Here is a 22,252-nt window from a genome sequence, read left to right as displayed (position 1 = left end):
GACCTGGGCAGGGTCTATGAGAAGAAAATCCCTGCAACAGGTGGAGATGAAGTTTGGAAAGTGAAAGTTTGATCTGACAAATATGAAATTTGAATCTCGCTTAATCCCGAGCAGATGCTGCTGGGATAGGTGAACTGACTGGATTCATTTTCTTTGTTTGTTTAGTTAACGTGACTGATGCAAAACAATCTGGAACAATGGAAAAGTTAATGATGTAATGGTGATGATGACCATATGCCCCCACTGCCACACGGCATTCAGCTCTAACAGGCAAGGTCTTAACACAGAGGCTGGCTTACCCTCAGTCCCTGAAGAGTGCTTACAGGCCACTGGCTGGGAGGCCTACCATGAATGATTTCAGAGAAATGTTGGCAGCTTGTGGGATGGACGAACAAGCACCGGAGCAGAAGTAAAGGAAGCCAGAGCGTAAATGAACAGGATCTTCCTCAGTGATCACGGCCTCATCCATAAAAACACTGCCAGAATCAGACACAACTCAAAAGGTGAGTAGTAGACAGACGGGGGAAAAATACAGTATTACAATACTAATACAGAAGAATGGCTTCCAGTGATTGATTAGCTCGAGGAACGCGAGCAGAAAGATCTTTGGTCAGACATGGTGACATCAGGATTGGGAATGGAGAGATCTGACGGCGTGGTGAAGTGGAAGTAACAGTGAAATTGATTAGAAGTATATAACCAAAGTTAACCCATAGGCAGAAAGTGAGAGATGTTCTTTATTAAACTTTTGCCAAATGTTCATTTACCGTATACCTACCAAAAACAATACCTATCAATGTCTGTCTGTCAGTATCAGTTACTAATTGTGTTCAACATCATTGGGGATGGGATTTGTCCAATTTTGGAACTATATCAGAAAAGGTTACTGGATAAAACTTCCTGGTTGAGCCAAGGTTTCAGCTGTTTGAGGTGGAGGTGTCTTTTTCCATTTGAGGAGTGTAAAGAAGGAAACACCTGCATCTTGGCTAGCAGTGATTTGTATGCTCCCAGGGATCACCTCGAATATGGCCCTCAAATGCGCCACATTCATTTGAAAGTGTATTAAAAACCCATGCAGGTCCAAAACATCAGGCTGTGGGTCTCCTAAACAAGATTAGGTCAAAACCTGGTATAGGTCTGGACCACGTATGGTCAATGGGCAAAACTGAACATAGCTGAAAACTGTTGTGGAACCGCTGTAAACAACTGATATCATAGCGTCCTAGTTGCATCCTTCCTAGTGTCATCTGGTTTCAGCACTTCATCTGTTCTCTTGTCTCCTCCTCTCTGTGCTCACATATACAGTATTCCAATACAGCAGAATTCACAATAAAGCTGTTCTCATTTCCATGTTTTTCTGTTTCTGTTGTCATGACAAGTTTGAAACAGTGACTAAAACACGTCCCATAACTTCCAAGCTGCTGCTAAAATCCAGATTTTACAACCACGACGTCGTCTCATGAAATCACAAAACACATGAGTTAAAGACAAAGACTGAGCTGTGATTTCAGCTGTATGCACTTGCAAAATGATCACTCAGAGAGAAAGTTAGAAGCGCCAGAATATCTTTCTTATTTTGTCTCTCACACAGCTACAGCCTCTGTCTGCCTCAGTGCCACTCACTGAACAGAGCAGACAGAGAGGGGCCGTTACTCTCTTCTACGTAGCCAAGGTTTGTCCAAAAAGTTTCTAGATTTGTGGTCGGCACTGAGGGTTTAAAGAGTCTGTGTAGAATTGAAGTGAAATAAAGGTCAGCACGAGAGCATCGGTGAACTCTTATTAGTTTAACTTCTCTACATAAATCATATTCATTCATCTTAGTTTCACTCCATATTTCTCCCCTGATAATCCGTACACCCACCACCCTGCAGTGGCTCTATGCCCCCCCCCCAAGTTTGAGAACCACTGCCTCAGACAACAGGTAGACTTTGTCGGTCCTTCAAAGTCGTTTTCTGTTTATCTTTCAGCCACAAGCAGTGTGACGACAATTACTGGCATTCATGGTTTCCTATTGGTAGTTCCCGTTTCGTATGATTTTCTGTTGAGTGCTACTGATATTGAGCATTACGATGTAAACTCCTGGAAGGCCGCCGTCTTAATAGCGAGGCCTTCATTGGCTTTAACAGCAGAGAAACAAACGCTGCTATTCCAGCGTGCTTGATAGGCAAACACAGTGTGGAGACAAATGTGTGTGTGTGTGTGTGTGTGTGTGTGTGTGTGTGTGTGTGTGTATTTTTGGGCTCACAGGGACAATATCACAGCAAAGGTTCACTGCTTCTCCTTGTCACCTGGGTTCTTCTGTCCTCACCTGATGTCTTGTCAGTGACCCAAATGTCAAGTGCATCTGTGCCTGTGAGTGTGTCTGTGTGTGTGGTCAACTGGGCAGAGGAGAAGACAGATCTGGGGCAGGCAGTTCCCATGAGTGTGTCCAAGCACTCCGCGGCGGATGACATGTCTGATGTGAGCAAGGAGGAGAGGGAGAAAGAGCGAGAGAAAGTGAGTGTGCAGCCAGACAGTGGAACAGCCAGGGGTCAGAGGAGGACAGAACCATCGCATGATCACACACAAACACACACACACACTCACACACATTCCCGTAGCCTGGTAGCTAATCCGCATGCATCACTGCATCGGTGCTGTGACATTCACGCAAGTGGCTATGCATGTAGTGGAGATGTATAAACAGACTGTAACACACAAGGTGTCTGTACATACAGTCTGTACTGCATGTCGACATTAATTCCACACACTTAGAATAAAAGCTGTTAGTGTCCAGTCTTATCAGAGAGTGGTGCAGCAAAATACATTCACATGTTCTCATGAAATGTGTAGTGCTAGGAGCTAAGTGTTGTAGCGACTACCTGTGACTTAAGTGTTGGTTGTGAGTTTTTTTTCGTAGCAAAATGGACGGAAAGAGGAAAGCTCTGTCAGCACTGCTTCCCAATAGTCTGAGCAGGAGTACATAAAATCGGATGTCACAACAGAACAAAAATAAAATAATAAGATCATTATTCATTTTGAGCATACATACAAGAAACTATCTTATTCATCTGAGCGTGGGGTCTCACTGTGTTGTGACCCCTGTATTCACCACAGAAGGAGAGGCGCGCCTAGTTTCAATGTCTGCTCTTAAATCAAGATTTCTTACACTGACGATGTATCAAATGACAATGTGAATGGGGTCACGACCCATACAGAAATGTAATAAACGACATACATGTCCCCATAGCAAGAGTGATGCTGCCATATATGTCATCTATATTATTATCACACATGTACATCCTCTGGATATTTTTATATCAATTTTTATATCACATGTTGCGTACATTTATGTTAACAATATATATTTAATGTATATAAGTAAGCAAGTTTATTAAAACGACATCAATCTATATGCTTATATATGTTTTTCTAATGAATTATATCATTCATTTTAAACATGTCTCTTCCCATTCTAGGAGACTGGTCGCAGACTCTTGGACCCTACTGTATATAGTATCAACATATATAGACAGGTTATGAGATGGATATATATTTATGTAACATATATCTACAATATAAGCATATATACATAAGAATACGTATTTTTATGAGCTAGACATATAGGCCAACATTTTTACAATTTCTAATAGGTTCCATATAATTTTTACTTAATGTGCTTTTATTTTTACATAGAAATTCAATATATGTGCATATATTACTTTTGCATATGGGTAGTAGTGATGAACCTAGAATCCTCTCCAGTTTATAGTAAGACTCAGCTTCAGACTTCAGCTGTCCTGGCCCGCAACTCTATTGTTTTGGTCCATTCTCGCCGTTCTCATAGTGTCGTTTTCTGGCTACAGCAGGAACCTGTTTCCAGCGAAAAAGCTCTAAACCACTGCACACTACCTGCTCAGCAGCAAACAGCAGGAGGACACAGGCAGCGACTGGCTGGTGAACATGCTGGAGATCAAGAATAGGGCTAAAAGAACAGGGTGACCAGACAGTCCCCGGAAATGTCCCTGTTTTTAATTGTGAATAAAAAGAAAAACAGATCGGAGAGAAAGAGCGGGCAAAAGAAGGGCAGAGGTCTCGCGTCAGAAGTCTCGCGGTGGTCTCTCGGTGGCTAGCTGCGCACTACAGCAGCTTCAAATGACTCTTCTTCTACTACTAACCACTTGCTTGCCTAGTTTAAGAAGAAACTGCTGTGTAAAACTCAACCAGAAACTAGCATTACAGTACAACAGTTACCATGATCAAAATACATGAAACCGGAACTGTCCCCCTTTTTTATTTCATTGATAAAAAACATTGGATATTTTCATGATATACATGTATTGACCCACAAACTGGAAAAGTCCCGGTCAGAGTGAATATTGGACATTATTTGACGGGCCACAAATTCCAAATGAATGACCATCTTGCTCCCTATATGTCAATATAATGTTCAATTGAAAATGTATTTATTTACATTCATTTACATTAGGTTTTCCGCTGGTCTGTTTTGAATCAGATCCACAATTTTGGGAATACAGTTTTCTAACAGCAGATCAGGCTGGATGAAAAATACTTTGACTGGTGCCTCATGGAGAGCCTTTTTTCACCACATAATAATGAATGACACACCAGGTCCTAAACATATTACTCTGAAATGAACTCAAACCACCAAAGTTTTGAAAATCCATCATTAATTCACCATGGGCTGCACATTCATGGAGCTCTGAGCTGTATGGCTATGGTTAAATTGGTTTTAATGGATTTCATGGGGTGCCGTTTGTGGGCTGTCTTGATTGACAAAGAGGTTTGCGAGTTGCCACAGCCCCCTGCTCCCGCTCTGTCCCCAAGCTATGCACCATTGATCAAACACATAAGAACTGTCACTCTGTATTGCCAGGGCGCCGGTGACGGACTTACCAGTCACTTCAATCATTAGTCAATCAGCCTCACATCCAAACGCTGGAGTCAGAAACTGAAGCAGGAGGATAATGCTGCATGTATTTTCATTCGGTTAAGGGTGAAATAGAAAAAGTCCTTGGATATCATTATTGCACAGTAACAAATGACTAAGTGACACAAAAGACCACTTTAATTAAATCTGCTTAGCAACAAAGCTATAAATAACTTTTACATTATCTGTTCAAGACAAAGTTCAAATGTAAAGGAAGAACATGCAGTATGAACTACCTTCACTGACAGGTATGTACAAGCAGCTACATCCAAATTCCACTGTCCAGTGCACATACCCAAAACACCTACTGCAATCCAATGAGTGACCTACCACCTGTGATGTCCCTCAACGGTAAATGGCTCTCAATCTCCATGGAGACGCCCCGAGGGCATGGGAGTGGATGTCCGTACCAAACATGAGAAATGAGTGCAATTACAGCTTTTGAGAGGTAATTATATGTGCGTTGTGATGACAGGGGCCCATAAATAATGCTGGATCCACCCCGTGTGCTTGTTCCGTAATTGAAGAACAATGAGGTGGGAGACGGGAGCTGTGCGCATGCCGCATTGCGATAGCACCTCGTCCATTGTGGTCCCTCTCACCCCAGAAGAAAGGAAGGTCGGTCAGCCAGACAAAGCTGAATGATATCAAGCATCAGGGCAACAATGCTGCCAATGAGCGTCTCTAATAGCAGTGGAGGGTAAAAAAAAGGGGGGAGAAATTGGCGGGAAGAGCTTGTCGGCCTTCTAGTGTACCCTTTATGAAGACATTGATACGGTGTAGAAATACATGTACTACTCAAGCCCTGGAAGATTTAAAGCATTGGTACCCATAGCATGGAATAAACATATGCAAATGATTCAGATGTTTGATCATCATAAAGGTTTGTTTAGAAAGATACCCTAAATACAGACCCCTGCTATAATTTCCTCGATAGCTTAATAGTCTTCACCCTCCCCAAAGCACTTTATCTCCTCCAGAAGCTATAGGATGGTAAATAAGTAGCTTACGGCACACAGGAGCTTTTCGCCGACTACAGAGTTGTTGTCAGTGTTAAGTAGCTATCCTCGCACGCTCCAAGCTAACATCAAAAGTGATGGGACCATGTTTCATCGGGGCTTCTACCGCTACTGAGCTCAGAGCCTGAGAAATTCAATAACAAACACACTGTAGCTCGGGTGCAAGTAGGTTAACATTTAACCGATTTTTTTGTCAGGCCTTTTCCCTTGTACAGTAAATCCTCGCCCATTTCAAGTGGTGTGTTTATTTCCAGTCCTCCACAGGCTTTGTGCGCTGTAAATTTTGTCTCTTGATACATATTTCAAATGGTGGAATACCAGTCTTCTGGACCATGTTGGCAACTGAAGCAATCTTGTGCAAGTCCTGAATCCCCTGCAGCTCAGACATCAAATAAAATAAGTCATAGTAACATAAATGCTGGATCTGCATGATTCTGGAAAATCTTAAGCTCACACACTTGGTCAGGCTTCCCTTATCCACACATACACACACACACACACACACACACACAGAAACACAACTACTCAACATACCTTTCTCGGTCAAGCTGTTTTCTTCCCTCCCATGGGTGTCTTCTAGAGATCTCTGAAGTCTGCTCCTCCTCTCAGTCACTCTTTCTTTTCTTTGTCTTTCTCTCTCTTTTTTCTTGCAGAGAGCAACGTGTTTGTGCATAATTTTCATTTCAAGGGGTCATATAAATTCTCCTCCATGCAAATGAGTCAAACTCTCCGAGGTAATAATCACCTGAAACCCCCGCTCACGCTCACAAACACACAAACACCCCAGGTGGCTCCATATTGCGTCGCTGACATGAATAAATAATTAAATGAAATCTAATTTTTTTTTTTTTTTTATTTCATTTCCACAGCAGCTGAATCCAATTCCGCCTCCACCTTTTAAGGACGACACCCGGGTGACCCTGAGGTACAACCGCCGCCACTGAAGACGTTACACAAACACTTGAATTCCTTGTGTAAAATAAACAGTATATCTGATGTTTGGTGATGGAGTAAAAATAAAGTGATGTGTAAAACAGCTGGCAGCATCAGTGTCATTCACAGAGAGACACGTTGTTTTCCTCATAAATTTGATTTTAACTTACGATTCCATAATTTTTCCACACGGTGAAAAGTATTTTCCAGTAATATGTACCTTTTTTTCTTTTTTTGCTTGGGAAAACATCCTATTTCACAGCCACATAAATATTTCAGTCGTTTTCTCTCAGTTTCATGCAAGTGCCGACCTAGGCGAGTGCACTGACTCACGTGACGCTGCCGGCAGCCACAACAGCACTGTCATCTCTTATTCCAGGTCGAGAGGTTCATGACCCGAGGAAGACTGGTGGTCGGCGGGCACGTATAGCTCCCCGGTCATGTGACCTGCTGGTGACGCCACACTGGGTTTCTCTTGTGTAATGCAGCAGCAGCACTCTATATATCTGAGGAGAGATAACACAGATATGTTGGCTTCTTCTGAATGCATGTCATTTCTATATTGTGGGCGTCAGATTGGGCGAACCCTGCATGTACGGCCTTGGAAGGTATTTATGATAAACCAAAGGAAATTTTATTCTACAGACTCTAAATTGCATGAATATTATTTAGTATTTTTCAAGGTGTCACTTGAAATTATGAACCCATAGAGAATTATTAAGAAATGGTAAACATTTCCTGTCTCGTAAGTGGGCGTGGTATTGATTCCTTGTTCAAAATGTCAAAATTTAACGACAGTACAATACAACACTAGACACAGGATCAATTTACACCTGATTTTGTTGCTTGTTTTAATCTGCTACCTTAACATCTGATCAAACTCAGTACAAGATCATACGGGTCTGATCAGTCTCTCTGTTTTCCCTCCCAAAACAGCTAAATCACAATAACAATAATGATATTATTAAGCAAAGAAATACAAGTTTTATCTCAGTTTTAACTTTTAATTCAAGGTTGTATGTATAGGTCCCTCGAACCTTGTTTATGTGGTTGGAAAGCGATGTCGGCAGCACTACTGCAGCAGTGAAACCAAAACCAGAACCAGAATCAACAGAGAGAAGAGAGATCTGTGTTACAATATCTCTTGAGAGTTTGTAGCAGGTGTTGAATAAAGTTAATTTTCTCCTGGTCTGTCTGAAAAATGACATTTTAATGTCAGAATGTTCTGAAGATCTGTCACTTTTGAAAAATGGATCCAATATTTATTTCGGTGACTATGGGGTGAAAGAATCATCATCTGTGATCATGTTCACTTCTCTCATTGGAATGAATGGACTCAGACCTGCTGCTGGTCTCCTAAAGGGGCGGGAGGCAATGTCTGTGAGTATTTTAGCGTTTTAGCAGATGCAGTCACTGATGTTTTATACTAGTTGTATAGGGATAGCTGCATGTTCTATGTAGCTTTATAATTTGTATAATTTTGTCGCTTTTTATATGGTGATTTCTACCAATGGGCAGCTTTATTCTGTTTACGGCAATTTCTCAGACATGTTTCATACTGTTTATTACACAGCATTTATTCATAAACATAATGTTTGAATGGGCTGTATACGTTTGAAATTCTCCTTTGCATGTATTTTGTAATGTATTCATTAATGTAATGTATTATTGATTTTTCTGGTGTTTTATTTTAAGTGTTGATATATTTATGGTTTTAAGAACCAAATACATCTCAATGTAGTTTTACATCTCTCTCAGGTTTCTCTCTGGAGCTCTAGTAACAACAATTCAGTGAGCCAATCAGAAGAGAGGAGGCGCTGAGCTTCTCTTCTGATTGGCTGTTTTCTGAGTGATTTAATAGAAAATATAGCAGATTTCAGGTAAACACTCAGAGAAACCAAATCCTGCAAGACTGGATGATGGGTCAAGGGTGGGCGGGGCTTGGTGCATGGCTGAGGGCGGTGACTGCTTTGTTGTGACATCACAAAGTTCCAGAAGTCCTGACGGCTGGTTTTAAGGCTCAGTTTCTGAATACAGGCTGTGTGCATTTCTCTGTGGACTGAGGTTTTGATACTTTCACAGTATTAATATAGAACCTAGACCTGATCTATAATCAAACAACACATGGACATCTACCTTTATACTATATGGGACCTTTAAGGGATATGGGGTAATAGGATCTTCCAAAAAAGTGTACATGTTCACAGCAGGGCAGTTACATACTTGGTAAATTCACAAATACACACCCATTTTGTCAGTTAATGAAAGACCCTCATCATAAGTTTAAAGACTAATTGACAATGTATTTAACAGGTTTTGTAAGTCTTATATGCACATCCTTATTTTACATTCCCACCTAAAATTTGAGACATGCTAGAATGGAGAGCAGGGCTGCAAAACAAATTTACATACATTTCTACACATTTCCTTATTTATGCTGCAAAACGTTTAACACATTCCATGATCTTTTCATGTCTAAGTTAAAGTGTAAGCTGTTGGTCAAATGGCAGCACCTACAACAATCAAATCTATTTTGATGATCTAAAATTTTGGCCGGGAAGCCGATAAGATCACACCACTGTTATAGTCTTAAGAAATTAACAATGTTAGATTTTGATCACTTAATTAAATTTGCTTTTATTAAACTGATGCCTAAGTAACTCCTAAGGTGCTCAGTGACCTGATGGTTCCTCTCTGGGTTTCTGGCTCAATAAGTCAGGGTGCATCCATGGGTAATTATACAGTAAAGTGCCCTTTCGTAAATCGTCATTTGAACAGATGACTTTCAGTTCAGGGGATGAAGAGCTCCTTACCCACACAAATTAAAATGGATCGTGACTGGGATTATACAGTTTTTACAGATGCGGTTTCTGAAGTGGGATCGGCATGCTAGTCATGAATGATCAGATTGGATGACCAGGTTTTCATTGTGTTTTAAGATACATTTTTTCCTCATTTTGAGCTGTTTTTTTTTATGTACTATGGTTGAGTTTTGTGTGTATTTTAAAGACCCATGTAAGGACAGACATTGAAGATAATCTTAGGCAATAAATGCAGTGGTACTTTGCACTGGTCAATGCTTGTACCTATACAAATAGATATTCAATAAATATTTCCACATATTAAAACCAGAACATATTGGAAGTGGATGAAGACGATAGAATCTGTGAATATTGTAAAAAGTTCCAGCTTTGATGCAGTTGGAGAAGAGAGCTTTAATTGAATCAATGTATATTGAATTATTTAGTTCCTACATTAATTATTCATTATATGATAAAGGCATATTACACATATTAATGTCTGATTAGTTGGTTCATATATGGATTTCAGGTATTTCTTATGTCTGTTGACATTTGGTTAGATTTATGTGCATGTATTGATTTAAATCCCACTGTTGTCAGATCTTTTGGGATTCTATGGATTTAGACTGTCTGTATGTGTTTAAACTTGTATGAGGGCAATTTTTTTATGCCTCCGTGCCAGTGACAGCCAGAGCCAGGGGCATATAGTTTTCAGGTTGTCCATCCATCCGTCCATATGTACGTATGTACAGACGCGATATCTGAGTAACGCCATGACAGAACCTCTTCAAATTTGGAACACTCAGGGACTCAGGGATGAATTGATTAGATTTTGCTGGTTGGCTGGACGGTAACCTCCACATGCGGTTTTGGCCTTGTCAACGCAATATCTCAGTAATGCCTCAAATTTTTGGCACAAATGTCCACTTGGACTCAAAGATGAACTGATTAGATTTTGGTGGTCAAAGGTCAAAGTTCAAGGTCATGGTGACCTCATGTTCTTGTGAATGCGATATATCAGGAGGGAATTTCATCACTTCTGTCTCACTGTGACCTCACAAAACACGTTTTTGGCCATAACTCACAAATTCATTCACTAATTATGACACAATTTACCTGAAATGTCTATAAGGATGAAATTAAATGATGATATTTTATATCCAAAAGGTAAAAGGTCAACTTGACTGTGACATCATCTGCAAAAACACCTCTGCTCATTATTCAACACTATGACTCAGGAAGGAGAGACTGTGACCATATTTCCTGTAACTGGTTGGCGGAGGAAACAACCAGGAGGAGGTGATTCAAGTTTTCTGTGTAGTTGCACTGTAGGATGTTGGTGGTTAATGTGTCCATATCTCTGCTCTGACTATCAATGCATCATACTTAGTGTAATTTGTCCTGGGGAAGGATTCAGGAATACTAAAGAGGTGCCTCCATCGATTCACATGTAAACACTCAGCTGTTGCTTGTGGGTGGATTGACTGATTGGACACAAAGCTGCATTCACATCAACTGCTGTATATTCTGTATGTAAGGAAATGTCTATCTACTTTATCTCATCAACCATTTGTCCTTGAACACAACATATATACACTGATAACATACTCTATCACAGATAAGACCCTAGCACAGATGATTGTCAGCCTCACAGCTCTTCATACGCTGGTGCCCAGAAGATGGTTGAGACGTGACGATGGGTGGTGCATGTGTTGTGTATGTGTGTGTGTGTGTGTGTGTGTGTGTGTGTGTGCCTGCGACAAGCATCACGAGTTTCCAGATGGGTAAGATTCGGTGACTACCTTTTCAGCACTCACCATCCCTCTGTATCTCCATTCTGATCCTTCGTCTCAATAACTGACTGAAGGGTTACAAGGGCTCTATTTGTGTATGTGTGTGTGTGTGTGTGTGTGTGTGTGTGTGTGTGTGTGTGTGCGCGCACGCGAACAGCTTGCCTGATTAGATAGCTGAATATACTCTGTATTCAGCCACAGCACTGCCTGCTCCGATTGGCATAGCTTATGAAGTGCCCGTGCCCCTCCCTTGGCAGTAGAGTGTGTGTGTGTGTGTGTGTGTGTGTGTGTGTGTGTGTGTGTGTGTGTGTGTGAACGTGTGATCCATAAAGTCAGGCTGCAATTAAAAGGCCTGTCAATGGTGTCTGCCATAACAGAGGCTCGGACTGTCACTATCAACCAGCCTCAACACACACTGTATGGAGCAGGAGGCGGAGGCAGGATGGGGCATATGGGCGAGAGGACACAGAAGAGTGAGGAGTGAGGGAAGCAGAAAGAAAGCAATGTTGAAGGCAGACAGAATCCACAGTTAGTATTGTTATTCCATCTGGTCAGAATGAATCTACAGTCTTAATAAAGGTTACATTACACATTGAATCAGAGGATTCAAAAAAAGTGCTGCAAAATGCTTTCTGTGTGGGCTCAAAGTTGCATGTTGCATTTGCAGCCACACCCTCATCAGTCAGATGCTCAGGTGTGGCAACATGTTCATAATTTCCTGGCTTAACAATTGTGGCCCTGAGATCAAAACTGCAACTTCAGAAAACACATGCACAACAGACAAAACACAAATAAATTCAGGAAACGTGTGATGGAGGTGATGAACCTGGCTGGGAAAACACTTGTTCTTGCTTCTGACTTTTGAAGTTAAAAGCATTGAACAACAAGTATGAATGGATAGATTATGATAAATCCATGCAAGAGGCAGGGGTTTATCACTTCTTTTTTTTAAAGTTATTTTTTGCCTTTATTCCGAGCGAGAGAGAAGATGACATGCAGCAGGAGGCCACGGCTCAGACCAAACCGCTGCAGTTAGGACTACACCTTCATGGTACACCTCTACCAGGTGAGCCACTGGGCACTTCCTCATCATCACTGTCCGCTGGAAACACTCCTGTTGTGTCATGAGTATTTGCAGCCGCTTTCTGTATTTGGAAATAGGAACAAAAATCAACTTGGCAACTGATTTTTTTGTAATAAATGGTATTGAGTTAATTGTCCTGCAAACATTTGCATGTTAGGTGCATCAACACAATAACAAAAAATTACAGTACATATCTTACATAGTGATGCTCCAACATGGAACCCGATGCTTCATACAGGAGGTTTGACTCAGGTCTTGGAGCTTGTTAATGATCAGAGCACAGACATGACATCTCATGTCCTGGAAAACACACAAAGGTTAGTTGAACATGTTGCAAAAAGCCTGTCTTAGTTTTTAAAATAAAAATGTATTCACATTCTACGGAAGCATTGACATCATAATGATATTACAGTTGTAATGAAACTGAACTGATGAAAATGAAATGATCCATGATCTTGATGAAAAGCATCAAGATCATGGACATCATAAAGGATGACTGATAAATTTATCAGGCTTTGAGTAGAAAATATGAAGTTACATCACGCTGTGTGGCATGTTGGGACGGGGGCACCATCTTATGAGAAATGGGCTCTGCGTACCTGTGCCTGCAACTGTGGTTACCGTTTGTTTTGTTTGGCGAAAATGTTGTTGAAATTGTTCCACTCAGACGGCGAATGGACAAGATGGAGAAGGGGAAAAGAAAAAAAAAAAGGACCAGAAGAAATTAAATCCCAATGTTAAGTCACGATCTTTGGACAAACTACTACTGATAAATAACATAGATCCATAGAAGACTGGGCAACAGACCCTGATGCACCACCTCCACTCACACACCTGGGCTTTGTAAATGATCTTGTTTTTGGACCAAGTGCATACACTTCCAATGAGTTTAGAAGTTATAAATCTCTAGAAACTCATGAGTAGTTTTGCAGTGGCTAGTTGCAAGAACTGCTGATTCACAAGCTGGCAAACTAAGAGCAGAGTCAAACTCACAAAGGTAAGGTGGCACAACCCTTTTTAGCCCAATTATTAAAGCAAACAGCATATAACACTTTCAAAAACATTCGGTTATGTGATTATTTAATTGAGTCATAGGCAGTAGGTTTAATCAGTTGCATTATTGATAAAAAAAAAAGAGATGCTATCCTGTTAAAAATATGCAGGTTTTTCTACTTGCAGTGGGTAGATGTGTTTAGTATTTGTTCATGTAGAGAAGAAAAGGATGCAGACTTTGATTTTACAGGTTGGTCCTACAGTGTGTCCCTTGGGTTTGTATGGAGAAATGCAGCAGGAACAACATGGCTCATAAACAAAATGATGATGTCAGTTACCCAAAATTCAACACAGCGTGACGTCAACTTCTCATTCTCTATAGCCATGTTTACATTAACCTCCACAGTCTATGGTTAACACAGGTCACTACACTGGCAGGGTGAGGTAGAGTTAGCAAAATGCAAACCCTAAATTATCAGCAAATGCTAGCACTAGCTAACTAGCTTGATTAGCAAGGTGCCTCTGTAATTCATGTTAACTTTGACATTAACTTTGAAAAACAAAATGTACCTACCGAACAAATTGAACAGGCGACTCCCGAGTGTTTTGCAGAATAAACAACTTTTAAATAAACAAAATGTTACAAATAACTTTCATGCACTGAAAACACGCAGTGAAAGCTCAAAGTTGTAAGTCGCATCGCTCTATCCTCCATCCTGATTGGCAGGTCGCCGTGCGTGGTAGCTAACCTGTCAGTCACAAGGTAGTCACGACCTGCTTTATTGTCTATTTTCCTCTTAATAGAACCATAATTAACAATATAAACATCAGGCTGTATTGAAGAAGACTTGTAACTAGCGACTGGGACCATAAACTCATTAGGAAAATGTTTACTGAGGTAATAAATCAAGTGAGAAGTAGTCATTTTCTCATAGATTTCCAATCAATCAGACATCTTTTTGCAACCAGTGAACCTGCCCCCTGCTGGCCATTAGAAGGAATACAGGTTTAAAGCATTTATGCATTGGCTTCACTTTTCAGACCTGGAGTCTACGTCCATTCGGTTGGACTAAAAAGGCAAATTGGAAGATAAAACCTTGACCACTTGGAAATTGTGATGGACATTTCCATTTTTTTTTTCTAACATTTTACTTAAAGCTGCTCTAATCAGTCTCTAATTAATATTTCTATATTTACAATAAATTAAACAATGAACTAAATAATCATCAGAATAATTGATGATGAAAACTGTTAGTTGCAATCTTATATAATAATATATAATAATAAAAACTAAAACTAGTAAAATAGGGCTCATGATGAAAATTACAAGAATTATCCTTGAGCACTAAGAAAAATGCAGCTCATGCCACTGGGGTTAAGGTTTGATTCAGTCTTTAGAAACCAGCATTTAATAACTTGAAAAGCTGCAGTTCCAACTGTTGCAAAATTAACAAAATTAACTACAGCAGAACACATGTTGATACTGGTACTGACAGTTGAGCACCCAAAAACAAATAAGATTAGGAAAAACTTAGTCAGGAAACAACACATGAATGCAGATAATTATATGACACAGAGGGCTTTATGGAGTAACGCCAAGATGAAGAAATATCTGTGATTTCCAGAACAGATTCTTGTTTACAGGGGTCAATGGAACATATGTATTACAGGATATTTACATCACACACACACTCTTTGCCATCGCTGCCTGTTTGCAGAGCCGCAGACAGCACATCCTACCAAGTTATAATGGAATGTCTATGTGAATGGATGTGTTGTCCTCTCTTCTTTTGCGCTGTTGCTGTACAAACACACACAAACACGTTCAGATCACCTGCCCCTCCCTTCCCCTCTCAGAGCAGGATGCGATATTTGAGCGCACGTGGGACCCTGTTGATGACGAGGCGTCCATCGTAGCTGAGTGAGGCAAAGAGCCAGGGGTCAGCTGACGACCACTCCGCCGCGTACACACTGTCCTCGTGCTCCTCGTAGGTGGACACCACGCTGTCCTTTAGGGGCTCCTTACTCCTGGATCACATGGATACACAAGCACAACACAAAGAGGTGAGCTATGGAACATGGAAGAAGAAAAATGCATCTCATCTTCTTCTGCACATCATGCAGGTCTCTGTATGTCATGACCAAGGATGCATGGAGGAGCTGCAGATGCTAAAATGGCTAATATTAGTCACAATGTGTCGTGTTGTATTCACTGTACAGACAAGGTTAAGTGTGATAACAAAGCATTAACTATTATAAGCTAATGTAACTTAAATTATGTCTAACACACAGCATTGGGTGGTGTCCATATGAAAAAGTAACATCAGATCACCCGACATCAGCAGCACCAGATGGAGGTAAGAGGTAGTTTGTATGATGTGCTGTCGGGCCATGTCTGAAGACCTAAGGCCAGGAACACACTGGGTGTGTGGCAGCTGTGGAACGTCTTGGTTTTCATTTCGGTGCACATGTTAAGGGGTTAAAACAGACACACTGCCTAAATGAGACGCTCGTCGCCTCGCGGCTGTGTCACATGATCTAGAGATTTGGCGTCTTGCCTATTTTTCCTGCTTTTCTCAGGAAAAATAAACAGAGAAAAGACCCGTTGATGTCATGTTGACATCATATCAGCAACATAAAACATTAAATTGACACCTTCCTCTGCAGTTTCTCTGTCTAGTCTGAATGTAAAAAATGTAAATAAATTTTTTTTTTAACCATTTTAGCAGCTGCATGTGGAGACAGTGGCACTTTGGTGATGTTTTCTGTGAAAAATAAATTAAAAATTAATTTATAATGAAAAGAAATCTAACATTCCAGTAACATGCCAGCCCGTGTGATTCTCCACAGCAGTTCAGCGACATCGGCCGCCACACACACGCAACGCAGGCAGTGTGTTCATAATAGATTATTCCAATGTAGCACCTCCTCTTGTTTCAGGAATCATGAATATGTGTGAAAGGTTCCTGAAGCACATATGCAACGGGAACAAACAATCTTTTTTTATTGAATATTGTTTTGCATTTTTTTTGATAATACAATAAATAAAATACTTAAAGGTGCCATGTGGAATTTTCTTGTAAACAAACAAAGTAATTACAATACATTGTGTGCATCCTTGAGGGCTAACAAACGCGTTGAATGTATTTCATTCTTGATAACATATGTGGAGAGACAACAATGGGAAACTTTCATTGTTTACGTTCATTGTTTACTATCGTGTTGTTTTCTTCGTCACTGTCTTTGAGGATGGACGGCTGCGTTTCTCTGCGCGTTACCACCACCAACTGTCAATCAGTGGAATGGCGTGAACCTGCGAGGGTGATGTGTATTGTGTCGCTTGCTTACGTATGTGGATGCGTATACAATTAAAGTAAAACAAAAGAAAAAAAAAATACAAACAAAATGGGAACCCTGTAAAAATGTTAATCTCTAGTGGGCTAAAACTCAGAGACAGCTTGTTTTAATATACAGATCTATTTTAGGCAGTGAGTGATCATTACTCACACGCTCACACACAACATCTGTTCATATCAGCTTGTCTCCTTTGTGCTGTGGACAGCCCAAACACACCAGACCCTGCTGAGGACGGGGGAATATTCACTTTGTTTATTCTCTGTTTCTCGCTGCATTCAGAACGTTCACAACAGCAGCCTCCCTGGTGCTGAGACGGTTGTACCACTGCCACAACAATGTGACAATAAATACAATTTTACAATTATGATCTAGCATTATTGCCTTCCCCAATTTTTCCAAACCCATTGCTGTAAGTAGTCCTGAGGGGAAAACAGTGACATACATATTTGGATTTATTTTACACATTAACTATTTCACACAGATAGTAGCTGCTCCCTCTGGGCTGCAGCCTGAGATAAAAACACTTCATGTGCTCTGCTCATATAGATTCATTGTGGAAGAAACGAACACGAGGGTATATGTGAAAGAGAGGAAGGATCCTCAAGGATGGTTCGGTTCTCAGGGATTATTTCATTGTAGAGTTGTGCATATACAGTTGTACGGTGTGGTTGTCGAAGTTACTGTAGCTCTTCTGACTGGAAATTTCACGAATAAGCAGGTGTTCAGGTGTTCCTAATAAAGTGCTTGGTGAGTGTAATTGTTATAAATTGTTGTATAAATTGTTAGTAGATGATATTTGAAATCGTATCAATGCGTCTACATGCTGGAGTCCTGCAGTAAGTGAACATAGTGTACGCTGGAGGGGTTAATATGAATCAGAAAAAAATGAGCGGACAAAATGTAACTGAAATAAACTTTCATTTAAAAAAAAAAAGTGTTTGTTTGACTTTTATCTCAAAATTCTTCATAGCAAAGCGATACGCTGTACGCTGTTAGCAGGACGAAGGCAGTGAGCTCTGCCTGCGACTACCCCAGCTGTGAAAACCTGACTGTTTCTGATCGACAGCAAAGCGACCCTCAGACAGGTGTAAAATCCAGGTCAAAGCTCTGGGTGTGGCTGTGAATGGTTTTACACTAAATAACCTCCAGTTTTAAGGTAAGAGTGTTAGCAATATTCATTTAAATGAAAACTGAAAAAAAAACAAGGCTCAGTGTTTGACATGCATTTAGAGGTTCAGTTTGGGAATCTGCGACAGCTGAGAGGAGCAGACTGATGGCTCTGGATGGAAAATGTATGACGTTGATTTGCTCATAATTTTCACTGAAAATGATAAACAGGCGTATAAAGTTTCTTTTCCTCATCCCGTGTGGCTGATCAGTAATACTGATTAAATCCTGTACTGACACGATTTGTCAGGAGTGACTCTCTGTCTAGTTACACTGAGTTTTTAAATGAATCTGTTATATATGCGATGTTGTTATACAGGGTACTTTTGATTGTAAAGAGTTTTCTTTTTTCCCGATGCTCAGCTTTTGTGTTATCAAACAGGAAGTTAATAGAAATAAAACAGTGGGAGTGCATTGGATTTGCAAATGCTGTTGCATCTTTCCAGACTTTATTGTTTTTCATGCCTGGACATACTTCTTAAGGGTGTGCCTACATATACCGTTATTTTCTCTGAGGGCCAGCCTTTTTTGCATGGCTGCTCTGAGCACTTCTAGTTGAAAATATCTGAGCTTTTCGGAAAAGTGATGGTGTCGTCAATACAGCTCCTTTTCAAGAAACTTAGCAAATGGTGTGGGACTTGTCACCCTGGTAAGTAAGAAAATGAAGGAGAAGCTTGTACTGGCCCTTTCTGTCCCGAGCTGTATTATATGTCAGACTGAAAGTATCACAAAAAACACAGAAAAGCTCATTCGCAGGAGCAGATCAGTCGCTGAGTGCTGTGCTTTTATCACTGTACCTTCAACAATGTCAAACAAAAAGCATAGGGGCAATGCTAGTCTATCAAACAATGGCGGTGTCTTTGTCAAGATATTGTTCTCATAGAAACAAAACCAATGCGCAGTTCTTTTATGATGAAGCGCTTCCCAGTGCCCTATCAGCTCTTTCCTGCCAGAGAACAAGACTATATGTAACATGCCCTTCAGGAGCTATTTGTAAGCCTTAGCCAACGTTAGCATTCACAGCTGTTGAATTACCACGAAACTTTTCAAGTTCAACATCAAACTTGATTCCTTTATGTCTGTCTCCAGCAGTGGAAATTCAACGTCAATGATATCTCTTGTTTTGCTCCTATTTCAATTACTTCTTTCCTTCTTCTGAAGTTAGCATGCTAGTTAGCCCCAGTCCAGCCGAACTGTGTCGTCACTTTCCGATACTGAATCAATGAAGCGTTTAGTATGCCCTGAGGAGGTAGTGCTGCTCAGCAGTGCATGTTATAACCTCTTGGTTTGTAAATGCAACAGTGGCTGAAGCTCTCTAAAGACTGTTAAGTAAACAGCTGTTAATGCTAGCTGCTGTAGCAATAGCAAAACTTACAAATATATCCTTTGAATTAATAACAACTTAAGCTGCATTCTTAATCATACAACCTTTATTTGTGACTTATTTTGTGTCTTATTTTTGGCTGGACTGCAACAGCGGAGCAAGCCCTATGATCTCGAATGTCCGTGACTGAGTGATAGAGTTGAGTGATCATAGTTCCACCATTGGTCAACTGAATGCCACGTGACTGACCACTGTTTCCCCATTGGCTGCAAACAGTTTTGGGGGTGGGGGGGTGGGGGGCATTTACAAAAAAGCAATCAATCTAGTGACTTTTTGGATAAATCTTTGGCTATTTAGAAGAGAGTAGCCAGTAACGCCCTCTCTCACATCACATGTGAGTACACGAGTGAATAAGAAAGATATTCTGATCATTTTACAAGTACATATAGTCAAAATCACAGCACAGTATTTGTCTATAATGTATGTGTTTGGTGATTTTGTTTGTGTATCAGTCACTATTTCAAACTTATATTGACTTCACTTGGATGGAATCTTATTTGAAAGCAGTTTGCTGATGTTCATTCTTGGTCATGACTTACACTAGACTAAAAATGTAACAACATTTTTGTCAAACAATCGTCTGATGACAAAAAAATTTCAAGTGTTTTCGTTGGCTAAAACTAGACTAAACTGTTTATGGTTTTCTTTGACTGAGACGAAACTAAAATGTGTAAAATGGGTTGAATAGAAATAACTCTAGCTTTAAGACATCACGGCAGGATCATGATCACAGCACCGAACAATGCAATATGCTGTAGAAGAATGCTGTTTATCCCTCGAATACAGTTCAATTTGTAGAATCTATGCCAAGGAGAAGTGACGCTATTATGGAGGCCTGTGTTGGAATAACACCTTACTAAAACACTTTATGTTGGTTTTTCTTTTTTTTTTTTTCACAAATCTGTACATTAACATCACTACAAGGTTAAACTGACAAACAGGAAAGAAAGACGCAATCCTTTTAAGAACAAAAATCTGAGCCTGCTTTGCTTGAGCTCCTCAAAAATAATCATCATCCTCAAATTTAAGTGAATTGTTGAATTTTAAAAGCAAGTCCAAGCAGTGGAGGACTTCTGTGCATAGTGTTCAGGTACTGTGGAGTGGACAGGTACTGTACATACAAGAGGGGTCAATAACTATAGTGGAAGGGTTAAAACTGAAGCTGAGTGCTGGTGATTAGGAAGAAGAGTTGATAATTGTGGATGAGAGTCAGTCATTGAGTGTAGGAGCTGGTAGTTATGGATGAGAGGGGGAATGGGACTATAGTGGATGGAGGACAGTGGCAGATTTGGAAAGCACTGAGTGGTAACCATTACAGATGATATCCCTACAATTTTAAAATCAACTCTAAATGCTATAGAGAGAAACTCCTGAAGTATTTTGACAGCAACTTATTTTACATTTTTTACCTCTCCACTTTTATCATTCTGGATGTCAGTGTGAAGGTTCAGGCAGTCGGCTTTGATCTGAGGAGGACTAATATCAAATGAACAGTTCAAAATATGCAGCATGTTTTTCCAAACACTTTAGTATCGCACAGTTTGTTTCACTAGGCTTTTTTTTGTAGCACTCCAGAAACGTACAAGAGCAGTACAATTAAAAAAGGAGTAATGAAACAGGGTTGGCACACACACTGCCATCCAGTGGAAGTAGACTGCAGAGGCTTTGCCAGCGGCGCTCTCTACAGAGTCTACACCCTGCTGGGCATGATTGGACCTTTGAAGAACACAGCCATCAGGGCCGCAACAGAGGCAGCAGAGAGAGCCCCCAGGTGGCTGTGGATTAAGAGGGGTGATCCGTGGTCTAATGCTGCTGGGACGCAAGTGGATGCCTGGGCCTGAGTTGCCTGGGCGAGAGTGTGTTATGTTGTGAGACGTGAAACACCTAATGAACCCAGGAAAAAAAGCTGATGATGCGCCCCAGAGCATCCGTGGGATGATGTTTCACCTGGACTGTTAACACCTTAAAATCCTCCAAGTCCAGTTGGAACTGCCAGTTGCAGCACTTCTAAATATACTGACGACCTGGATGGCTGAGAAACTTCAGACTGGCTGGTTTGAGTTTTTCAAAGGTGATGGCAAAGTGAATATCTTTGGTTTTTGGATTATTGGTCTGACAAAACAAGCAAATGAAAGACATCACATTGGGTCTGATACAATGATATTGATACAATCAATAATGAAAAAATGATAGAAAATATGTATAGCTTTATATTTAAAAATTTACTGGACAGAATGCCATGCTTTATATTTAACACATTCATGCTTTCATTTGAAATAACTCCCTCGAAATAACTCTTTTCATAACACTATGACTTTTCCTCTGTCATAATCCTGAAGAATAAACTTTTCATTTATAGCAGCACTCCTGGTAAATTATAGTAAAAACTAACATCGTCTGACAAAATCACCAGCTGCCATGCAGTCAACATAGAGAGGTGTGTCTGCAGAGCGAAAGCCCGATCGGGCGCTTGCTGGGAAATGCTGGCAGCTCTCTCGTCATTGGTAAAGGGGTCTGAAAAGTCAGGAACCAACAAAGCCTCCAGGTTTGCAACACTGTGTGTTCACGATAAACCATTTTGAAAGAGCAACAACCAATGAGGAAACGCCAGCACTCCGCTGGCCGACCAATGAAGCAACCTTATCACTCAGTCACGTCGAATTCGGGTGGCCAGTGGTGTCACTCCAGTGTGTCCCCCTATATTCAATCAGCGGCGGCTCACCTCCGCTGTCGCGATCCAGCCAAAAACCCAATCACTACCGATTTTCAGATTGCTGTAAAGCGTTTCCTT

General features: G+C 40.6%; 1 protein-coding gene across 1 annotated transcript in view; it reads right to left on the bottom strand.

Annotated features, from left to right (window-relative positions):
* Positions 1-15,166: 15,166 nt before the first annotated feature.
* eipr1 (EARP complex and GARP complex interacting protein 1) overlaps positions 15,167-22,252 on the bottom strand; it is a 65,598-nt gene continuing 58,512 nt past the window's right edge. Inside the window, exon 9 of the mRNA XM_023394699.2 lies at positions 15,167-15,581. Coding sequence (XP_023250467.1) covers positions 15,407-15,581 — 175 coding nt within the window. The 3' untranslated portion in view covers positions 15,167-15,406. The remainder of the gene's footprint in view (positions 15,582-22,252) is intronic.

This window comes from Seriola lalandi, unplaced genomic scaffold (genome assembly GCF_002814215.2).
Source record: "Seriola lalandi dorsalis isolate HSWRI2012SDOR001 ecotype SW California unplaced genomic scaffold, Sedor1 jcf7180002054953, whole genome shotgun sequence".
Classification (NCBI taxonomy): Eukaryota; Metazoa; Chordata; class Actinopteri; order Carangiformes; family Carangidae; genus Seriola; species Seriola lalandi.
The sequence above is the reverse complement of the archived record's forward strand: the minus strand, read 5'-3'. Positions and strand labels throughout refer to the sequence as shown.